General features: G+C 35.5%; 1 protein-coding gene across 3 annotated transcripts; it reads right to left on the bottom strand.

Moving 5' to 3' along the window:
• Window positions 1-2,457: 2,457 nt before the first annotated feature.
• ccdc28a (coiled-coil domain containing 28A) lies at window positions 2,458-7,646 on the bottom strand. 3 transcript variants are annotated; one of them, XM_088625012.1, is made up of 6 exons: window positions 7,507-7,646; window positions 6,811-6,999; window positions 5,138-5,301; window positions 4,569-4,684; window positions 3,546-3,568; window positions 2,458-2,857 (listed from the first exon to the last, which is right to left on the bottom strand). In XM_088625012.1, the coding sequence occupies exons 2-6, from the start codon at window positions 6,963-6,965 to the stop codon at window positions 2,803-2,805; spliced, it is 513 nt and encodes a 170-aa protein (XP_088481138.1). In that variant the 5' UTR covers window positions 6,966-6,999; window positions 7,507-7,646; the 3' UTR covers window positions 2,458-2,802. The 3 variants fall into 3 exon arrangements, with proteins under 3 accessions (XP_088481138.1, XP_088481136.1, XP_088481137.1); XM_088625010.1 differs by having other exon boundaries at window positions 4,530-4,684; window positions 7,507-7,645; XM_088625011.1 differs by having other exon boundaries at window positions 4,530-4,684; window positions 7,453-7,601.
• Window positions 7,647-10,695: the final 3,049 nt, after the last annotated feature.

Here is a 10,695-nt window from a genome sequence, read left to right as displayed (position 1 = left end):
TTGAATCTTAGCTTAATAGTTAATTCACTTAAAAAAAATATATAACACGCAACATTTAACCGGGTCTTAATGTGACTTAACATTAATGTACAAACAGAAATGATTAGTGGAAAACAACTTGCTGGAGTGTTGTAACGTCGTATCAGAGAGACTTGGATAAACTGTGCTACGTAATTACAGGATTTACAGAGAATATTTTTTTATTTGAATCATCTAAGGGCTGACAGAGAAGTCTGTTTTATTACATTATTCACACGGAAAACAAAATACTACTAATAAAAAAACTTTAAATACCACGACATTATTAACAACACTGCCAATTAAAGTGACGTTGAAATTAGAAAAAAATAATTGTAAATATTAGAATAAACTTTGTTATATTACACTTTTAAAAGCACTTATCTTTAGCAGCTCTGTCAAATTGTCAGATTACTGAACTCTACTCCTACCACTGGCTTACACTGATGTTTTTTTAAGGTGGATGTTATTAAATTTGTTGTTGCTGCTACTGTTCTGTGTTTTATGTTTTTGGTGTTCTCTTAATGCCTTTGTATTGAAGCATAAATGCAAATAAGCATTTCATAGCACTTGTGCATATGACAATAAACTGAACTGGATTTCTTAAAGAAAGTGTTGTTAACTGAAAAAAACCCTTTTAAATAAGAAAAGAATAGTGGAATTGTGCATTGAATGCAGTGTTTTTGGAATATCACTCACGTCTTTTCCTCTGCTCTGAAAATTCACGATTACTATCAGGTAAGGCATAACAAATGCCTACATTACTGAGGCTGTATCCATCAATGTAAGTAATGAGCCAAACATCAAATCAGCAAGAAATGATTTGATTTGTAATGGCTGTGTCCAGTTAAATAGCATTGTCAAGTAGATCCCACACATATTCTGTTTTCAGGTCAGGACAAAATGGTCACAGCATGACAGACATTGGCAGACATTGCTTTATTGAAAACATGCTGTTTTAATCCTAGCAGGGTGTAATCCCGAATTGTCCTGTTGGGAAATTAGACTGGCTTGCAGGAACAGGTATATCGATATAGTACTGAGCACCAAGGTTGTTCTCAGTAAGGCATTTAAAGAAATTCCTCCCCACGTTATCACATGTCCACTGCCCTAAGCCATAGCTTAAACAACGCATAGTTACAGTAGCACAACTCTCACCACAAAGTCTTCACAGACATTATCGTCCATACCTGTTGAGAGCAAAAAGGTATTAATCAGTGAATATAACACTCCAACGCTCTCTCTGCCAACACAAGTGTTCCATGGCTCGCAGAAAATGGTAAATTCATCTTTCAGCTGTTAAAAGTTATCCCTAAATGACATTCTAGCATGCTAATCATTTTCATTTAGACTGCAAAATATAATTATAATGCTGATGTGAAAGCAATTTTTGTTCCTGAATTTCCCATTCTTTAGCCAATGCAGTTTTTAAAAAGTGAGCATTCTTATTTTTCAGACAGATATGACATTCACAGGCCAGCCCTCTGCCTTATGGGACATGACCTTTCTTTTACACAGAGCTGGTATCCAGTTTTGAGAGGAGTAGTCTGCTAATTATTGCAGCAAAACATTTTAATTACTCGAGCAAGGTAAGGTTGTTTTTCACTGTTCTTACAGTTATTTAAATAATGCCTCTTTGAGTGGCTGTTTTTTATTTTATTTTAATGTGTCATGTGAAGTAAATTAATCTTTTCAGTTCATGTGCTCTTGTGTTGAAATGGCATAGGACCACATGAACAATGTTAATGTTATTTGTTGACCATAACTTCAAAGAAATGCTGAACAGCCCCATCTAGGTATTCAGAACAAATCTTGCTTCTCCCCAGAAAGAACACATTTATCTTTTTATATAGCTTTTAATATTTGTATTTCTTATTACAATTCATACAAAAATCTCATTCTTTTAAAATTTAAATATGTTCAAGACTATTTATTGCTGTTGTATTGTAACTGAACTACCTGTGTTACTAAACTAATACCTCAACATCTCACTTGCACATTCATAAAGTAGGCGGCAAGGGATAATAACCTTTTTTTAAGTCTTTTAAAAAGAATACAGATTTACTGAACATTTCTTATGACACAAATGGCACAGTTGTACTTTCAAAACAGGCTGGCAGTGTGGAGAGGCACACCCCACACAAATAGCACCTCAGGAATTGAACCCAGAGTCCCAGATCCACCGTGCCCTTAAACAACACATTTGCTTTAGAAAATAATAAGGTGCAAAGCAATCAGCAGTGCTACATTACCCTCTAAAAACCTTAATGAAGGAAAAGGAGAGACTATTTGAACTGAGCTAATTTTTGTTGTTTGTTGCTTTCATTCAAGTAAAATAGTAAAATTACAAAATAAGATAAAAGCAGTCTAATATTTTGCAAAAGAGATACCAGAAAATCCCAACTACACTTCACAACACAGAAAGGAATTACTTGATAGTTGTACACAGCACACTTCTTACTTTTATTGGCAATACTCCTCAAGTTTAAAAAAAAACTGAAAAATGGAAAAGTCACATTCACTTTTTTTTAGAATATTTACAAAAAGGTCACTGATAAAACAGAGATGTGTAATATTTTTTAAGATCATTAAATTAAATAGTTACAAAAAAATGCACAAGTTAGAAGCAAATACCTTAAATTTTCAGTGTAGCGTAGCATTTAGACACTTCTGGTTTAAGTTATCCTAAAATTAAAAACATTCGAATACATATACGTCAAAATATACTGCTCTGTAGCTCCTGTGGATGCGTTTCAAAAGGCAGTCCTTGACATGAATATGTCGTCAGATGTTGGAAGCTTTTGGAACATCCTGAATGTCTGCAAGATTCAGCTTTTGTCTGAAAACAAAAAGTTAAGGATTACATTTAAAACTTTTTCTATGCTTGGCATTTAAACAGCAAGTGCTGGATTCTTCTTGTATGAAAACTGCTTATGTAACGCATTTACTGTAGACCGGGCAGTTTGCCTAGAGACAAAGTGCTTGTTTCAGCTGGCAACATGCATAAAAATGAGTGTCAAAGTAAGATCATTTTCATTTTCTAAAACTTGGTTTCCATTAATAAACTACAGAATTACACCACCTTTTCATTAACCTTAAAATTAGAAAAATGTCAAACTGATTTGTGGGTCATGAAGACTACAGTCTCTGTATTTCATCTTTAAATATTAAAAAATTGATTCCTTTGCAAACCGGCTATTTTTGTGAATACCAAATTACTAATGGGTTTCCAAGATAAGCTTCTTCAGTTATCATCTGCAACTTGTTAGACATAAAACTTAAAAGAAAGTAGGAGTCATATTAAAAAAATACCTTTAAATGTTCTAAAAAGACAGCGTAAAAGATAAATGAAAAACATTTATCTTTTATTTGAGGTTAACACATGAAACTGCAAGGACTTTTCTGTGGCAGTTAAAGACTTCACAGTGTGGTACTGGAGCAATCCCCTTGCACCCATTAAGATATGGTTCTAGTTTAAAGGCAAAACAAAATCTGACTTGATTCACATCCACATAAGGAAAGGATACATTGAAGAACTCAACTCTTCAAGCTGTAAAAAAACAAACAATAATTAAATATAAATATTATAAATATAAAAATATTTTAAACATCACATCTAAGTTAATATATCATAAAGTGACTGTAAAGGAACAACTTAAAGTCACAAGTGATAGTTAATGCGATTAAGTATGAATAAAGGTTTTTCCCATATTTTCAATATTAAAAAAGAAAAGAGTTATTTATAAAGGCACTTAGACACTATTAAAATAATAAAGTATTACAGTATTATACCATAGTTGTATATATATATACACTGTACATACACAATAACCAAGTAAAAATATTGTGCTGCTTAAGAACCTAACTTCTACAATTCAATACTACAAGAATCAATATAGGCATCTTTTTCTGCTCTCTGTACTGGGTTTGTAGTAGCAGAGAAAGAGTTTCAGATTTCATGGACAGCCTCTATGGCTCTACCTAAACATTTACAAGAGACACTGATGGGCTTTCAGGAAATAATATATAAGAAAAATAAGTCTTTCTGACTATACACAACCCAATTCCTGGTTGCACTCAGAACATTCTGTGCGAGTCTCTAGTTACCCCTGACAGCTATACACTTCAAACTTTTAATATACATCTTAATTTTAGCACACATTAACTTGAATAAATGTTAAATCCAACAGATTTATAATGAGCACAGTGTTTTTAACTTTTGGTATTTTTGCTCTTCACAAGTCACACAAGATGTAAACAAAGTACAGTAAAAAAACATAATTCCAACTGAAAAAGTACTCGGGGATTAAATTCATTATTCACCCAGGCAGCCTTGATTCCTATACTACTGCACATAAAAACATTTTGTGTGGATGGAACAGCACTGAAACACACAAGTAATTTTTCAAGTAATTTTCACAAGTAATTAATTATGTGATACTAGAAATAACTTAATACCCCAAAATCATTATAGGCATGTGTTTTTAAATAGAAATTTAAAAACTACTAACGTTCAATAGTAATTTATCCAAGTTTGAGTCACTGGCAACCTTTTTTTGGTCCTCAGGCATCTCATCCACCTCCCCATAGAGGTCAAAGTGTAGACGAGCCAATTTCTCCTGCATCTCTCGCACATGCTCCATCTGATCAATAGAACACTCATTACCTGGAGGGGAGAGAGGTAGGAGACTGGATGTTAACTCCAAGGGTGCTCAACTATCTAGTTTTTTCCAATCAGTGCAAACCTTCAATATAATTCTCTATTCCACTACAAGTCTTGAGAAGGGCCGGGCTCTTACAAGCCACTGAATCAGTATCATTTCGTTTTGCTGACAGCCAAGATGCCCAGGAGGACTATTCTCACCCCACCCTTGGTGGTGCTCTGCTAATTGTGAGCAGCTGCATGGGGAGTCCTGATCACAGCTGACTTTAGACATGATCCTGACCCATATAAGGCCTGGATTATAGAGCTCAACCTGTGTCCGGGCAAATGCCTTTACTGGCTGAGTCACACATTTACCACAATAAATAAATGACTGTAGTCTTAGTTTCTAAAGATTTTTATATGGGTTCTCCTAAAGAGTGTAACCATTAAAACACTCTTCAACTCTGATCATACCAAAGGCTTGCAGCTTCCCAGAGTGGAAGTCATTGAGGAGACTCAGCAGACCCTTCTCCATCTCCTGGACATCAGACACATCGGTCAAGAAGGAATGCTGGATAGGAGCAGACTGGGTACTTTTTCCTGATGAGCCTTGCAGCCTAGACTTGTCTTTCACACCCCTGAAAAAAACAGCCATTTTCTGTGAAGACTCAGATTTACTTATCCAATTGGAATCTTCTCCTGAAAAACTACATAAAGCATAAAATTTAGCAATAATGTAACATTACACATCACATCAAACTATGATCTCATATGGACACCACCTACTTACAATGCCTATATTCATGCACAGTGCCTTGCAAATAATTTCACTCCTCTCCAGTGATTTCATTTTTCAGAATTACACGATTTTTTCAAAATATTTTTATTAAAAATGTGTATGCTTATATTAAACACTTTTATGGGTGAAACAAGTTAAATATCAGAATAAATTGCAAAAATATCAAAAACTAAAATATGTTTTCTATGTATTCTTCCCCTTTCCTATGGTAAATGAAAATGTGTTCAAGAACACAAAATTATTTTTTAAAAGTCACACAATTGAATGCCCTCCGTGTACGGTAATCATCATTCACATGATTTCAGAATAAATTCATCTGTGTCAGGTAGCGAATTTCAAGCAAAGATTCAATCATGAAGACCCAAAAGAATCTTCCAGAACAACTGAGGCACTAATCAGGAGAAGAACGCAAAACATTTTAAAGTATTTTTTCTTTCAAATGATCAATTATTTCTCTTTTGGCATTTCCTTAATCTGGACAAATATGCCACATGTTAAAGAACATTTACCCTTCAGGACCTCATGCCAAAACAGTGGTCACATTGTATAGAGCTACCAGTTGTTTTTCACACTGCCAGTCCCATTGTGCTCACAGGAGTCTAATTAAAAATGATGTGCTTTCACTGCAAACTTTAATCCCATTCTGAAATGGAATTCTTAGGTGTGAGGGAGACAGGTGGAAGGAAGGCGACTGGCACATAAAGCATATAACAAAGAACAGAGCAATTGGGAAAGATTGTCCAAACGAAACAGACCTGTAGGACAGGTACAGTATGAAAAGCTGAAATCTGAAAATGAAAGGAGAAACCCTAAAAAGAAACAAGTCTTCTTGAGAGAAGGTGTCATCCATGTTTAAGGGTAATTTGTTTATGTATTCTGTGGCTATTCAATAGCCTTTTACAGAACTCCAAAAAAAAGAACACCTGTTCAATAACTTTAAGTGCAGCCAACTACCCCAGACTTGAATTTTTATGTTTTCTCATTACCCTAGAGCTCTCTACAATCAGGTGGCAGCGAGTGACATTTTATCAAGCAGAGTAAGAGGAACAAGGGATCAGTATCCCTTTTCATTGATAGAAAAGCCAAAGCATACATTCATACCTCATTACCATGATGACACAGTGAAATATTATTATTATTATTATTATTATTATTATTATTATTATAAAAAAATAAATATAGGTGAAACAGAATATTTTAAATGTGTTCTAAAATGTGTAGACATTATAAATCCAATACAGTATCGCTTAAGTGGTATATGTAACTTATTTCAGTGAAGGATCTTACCCTCCCATATTTTGACTCTGGAAAACCTCTACAAAATTGAAAAATCGCAGCCATACTGTACCTTCGAGTCCTAGATTTTTGGCTGGAGTGTGCTCCCATGTTAGAAAACCCTATGTTCCTACCAGAGGACACGCCAATTTTCCGGCTGTTGACGGCTGGGGCCGGTTGGGTTGTGGATGTCCTCGGGCTTTTTCGTTTTAGCTTCTTTTCCTCCATTTGGTCGCTCTAATATTGCACAGCTCCCACCTGCCTGAAAGACAACGACACAGATTATCAAGAGAGATGCTGTTGTACAGATGACACAGTTGCGGATCCACACAGCAAAACTAAAAAAAAGGATGTCGACGTACTTGCAAAGTGACGCACCGAGTAGGCAGTAAATACCAACACCAACCTTAATCCTACTTTTAGTAATCCTACTAAAGATCTACTGTTAAGAACATTTCTACAGCTAAGCAAGTTACCCAACCATAGCAAACAACAAGACTCGAGAGGCATGTCAACCGAGACTGTACAACATATAGTTCCGTGTAATTAACTGTATGAAAACGAAATACAAAAATATTAACTTTAAACAATATAACGTACACATAACAGAAACAAAACGTCGCTAAAGCGAAAAGAGTAGAAAAAACTACGTTTTGACATCCATCAAACTTCGTCTCTAACCACATCAATTAATGCAGTATGAAAATATGCATACATTTCTGTTACATTCTCGTGATCATGGCATATCTATCTGCCCCAAGTCAGGTACCTGATTATAAAAATATACTTTTCTTGGTTTTTCACATTCCTCTTCCGTATGTTTCTGCAATGTCCAACAGTACCCCGACGCCGTAAAGTCAGGAAAAGATAAGGATTGTGGGAAATGTAGTGCTCCAGCTTCTAAAGTCCGGCAACAGCAGAGTGCAGCACACTTCAACTCCCAGAAGCAGATGAGAATAGTATTGTCACAACGGCTAAAAAAACATTTTAAAGAAAAGAAAATTATAGTTGTACTAGTCCTATTGTAAACCTTTTCACGTATTCCTTTACCTATTTTTTCAATACGTTTATTACAACTTCAAATGTAGGAATATTAACACATAAAGAAGATAGTTCAGGTGGGTAGCTGCGTCAGCATGCGCAGGCTGCAAGGGAACAGGTAATAGGTTTATTCCATGCTGAAAAAAAGAAGAAAGAAAACGACCGAAACATTGTGTTTTTTCAGCATGGAATAAATCTATTACTTGTTCCTCCACATAAAGATGTCGTCTGTTTTTATGTCCAGTGATTGTGGTTACAATATTACAGGCAAAACTGATTTTATTGTCACAGGATATAGAATTCGCAGTCCAATCTGAGGCACTGTAAGCAGGCTCAGAAATGAACTTCTCACAGTCCTGATGTATGCAGGTTTCCTGTGCAGACAGACTGCCAATGCATGCTCTCTCCACCCTTCAGAATGTTCTCTTCCAGGTGATAAAAGACCAAAAACCTAAGCCCAACATCAGCCATGTATGATGTATGAACACATGGGTTGATTTCTCTAGGAGCATCCCTAAATACTTCTTCCCAAACCTTTAGTGGAAACAAGCCCAAAAATTAATGAGTATTGGTTCTACATCAACAGCCCACTCCAAACCTGGGTAACCAGTGCTACAGGCTCACATGTTACTTATCAGTGCAGAAGAGGAAGCGTCTTTCTGAACAGTATTTTATAATCTTCTACAAATATTCAATAGGCCAATCAATATTGTAATACTAACCTTGAAACTTGTTCTCACTGTTGTCTCTTTTTTTCCTATTCAAAATTACTTAAAGGGTAATTATCACACTTCAGTAAGGATTACCGTGAAATGTCAAACTAAAAATTAAAGGTATTTCAAAAATAATTATATTTAACCTTATTTAGTTGTGTTCTTGACCTGTTGCACATAGGTAGTTTATTTCCTTAATAAATGGAACATGGTATTTTCTAGGAACATGTCTTTAGCCACCAACAATAACAAGACTAGAACACAGAACACTTTATTTGATGGAAAGTTAGCTAATAAATATTGTAAGGAAACTATACTCAACAGCGCACAAATAAAATAACATTTGACAAAATATTAAAACTTTGTTTACAATACACTAAATCATGGTTAAATATTTTCTAGCATAAGTAAACTAATTTTTAATGGACTCAGGTTTGTTAAGATCCTAAGATCCTAAGTGAGATACATTTCATTGCTGCTATTTTTAATCATGTAATGAACTTAAATTTACTGTCTAGTTTTTGGTTGTTAGTGATGGTAACCAATGTCTATTGCCTGCTTATCTACTCAAAGCCTACAGTCATGTGAAAGTACACCCTCTTTCAATTCTGTGGTTTTATATATCAGGACATAACAAAAAAATCATCTGGTCCTTACCAGGTCCTGAAATTAGGTGACAACCAACAGTCCACTATGTCATTATTTAACAAAAAATAAGCCACCATGCAGAAGACATGTGTGAAAAACTAAGTACACCCCATGATTCAGTAGCTTGTAGAACCACCTTTAACAGCAATAACTTGAAGTTATTATTTTCTGTATGAGTTTATCAGTCTCACATAATTTTGGAGGAATTTTGGCCCACTCTTCTTTACAACATTGCTTCAGTTCATTGATGTTTGAGGGCATTTGTTTATGCACAGCTCTCTTAAGGTCCTGCCACAGCATATCAATGGGGTTGAGGTCTGGACTTTGACTTGACTATTCCAACACCTTGATTCTTTTCTTTTTCAGCCATTCAGTTGTGGATTTGCTGGTGTGCTTAGTATTGTTGTCCTGTTGCATGACCCAATTTCAGCCAAGCTTTAGCTGTCGGATAGATGGTCTCACATTTGTCTCTAGAATACGTTGCTATAAAGAGTTCATGATCAACTCAAAGACTGCAAGGTGCCCAGGTCCTGTGGCTGCAAAACAAGCCCAAATCATTACCCCTCCACCACCGTGCTTGAAGACTGGTATGAAATGTTTGTGGTGATATGCTCCGTTTGGTTTGACCAAGCATCTCGACTTTGGTCTCGTCTGTCCAAAGGATATTGTTCCAGAAATTTTGTGGTTTGTTTAGATGCGACTTTGCAAACCTAAGCCATGCTGCTATGAGAGAAGAGGCTTTCTCCTGGCTACCCTTCCATGAAAGCCATTCTTGTTCAGTCTTTTTCTGATCATACTGTCATGAACTTTAACATTTAACATGTTAACCGAGGCATGTAGATCCCTAGATGTAGCTCTTGGGTTCTTTACGATTGAGCGTTATATGGTCTGGCCTTGGGGTGAATTTGCTGGGACACCCACTCCTGGCAAGATTGGCAACTGTCTTGAAAGTTTTCCATTTGTAAATAATCTTTCTCACTGTAGAATGATGGATTTCAAATTGTTTGGAAATGGCCTTATAACCCTTCCCAGGCTGATGAACAGCAACAATTGGTTCTCTGAGTTCATTGCTGATGTCTTTTCTCCTTGGCATGGTGTTAACACACACCTGAATGCTCCAGACCACCAAACTGCCAAAGGTTCTTCTTATATATATCTTATCACACTTCCTGGCTTCTAATTACCTTAACTCCTATGGAAGGAGTAAGGGTGTACTTAATTTTTCCCACATGGTTTCTGCGTTTTGGCTTACTTTTTGTTGAATAAATAATGACATAGTGAAATCTGTTATGTGTTGTCTTTTATCTGAGGCTAGATTTGTTTAATTATAGAAGTTGGTGAGGACCAGATGTTTGTTATTTATGCCCTGATATGTAAAACCAATGAATTGAAAGAGGGTGTACTTTCTTTTGTGACTATAGATTTAAATGAGCTTTGGTTCAGCCTGGTGTACACTAACTAGTCTATTGAGCATATTAGACAAGTGGACATAGCATGGTTCTTCTTTCCTTTGAATCTAGAATTCACTTTCTAAATATAAGGAATTTCATAAATAT

The sequence above is a fragment of the Lepisosteus platostomus genome, chromosome 3 (genome assembly GCF_059453375.1).
Source record: "Lepisosteus platostomus isolate fLepPlt1 chromosome 3, fLepPlt1.hap1, whole genome shotgun sequence".
Taxonomy (NCBI): domain Eukaryota; kingdom Metazoa; phylum Chordata; class Actinopteri; order Semionotiformes; family Lepisosteidae; genus Lepisosteus; species Lepisosteus platostomus.
The sequence above is the reverse complement of the archived record's forward strand: the minus strand, read 5'-3'. Positions and strand labels throughout refer to the sequence as shown.

Coding starts and splice junctions, on each gene's coding strand:
- ccdc28a (XM_088625010.1), bottom strand. CDS start 6,965: ATGGAGGAAAAGAAGCTAAAACGAAAAAGCCCGAGGACATCCACAACC. Junction 4,685..5,137: donor TGGGAAGCTGCAAGCCTTTG/GTATGATCAGAG, acceptor TCTCCCCTCCAG/GTAATGAGTGTTCTATTGAT. Junction 3,569..4,529: donor TGGATAAATTACTATTGAAC/GTTAGTAGTTTT, acceptor GTTTTTTTACAG/CTTGAAGAGTTGAGTTCTTC.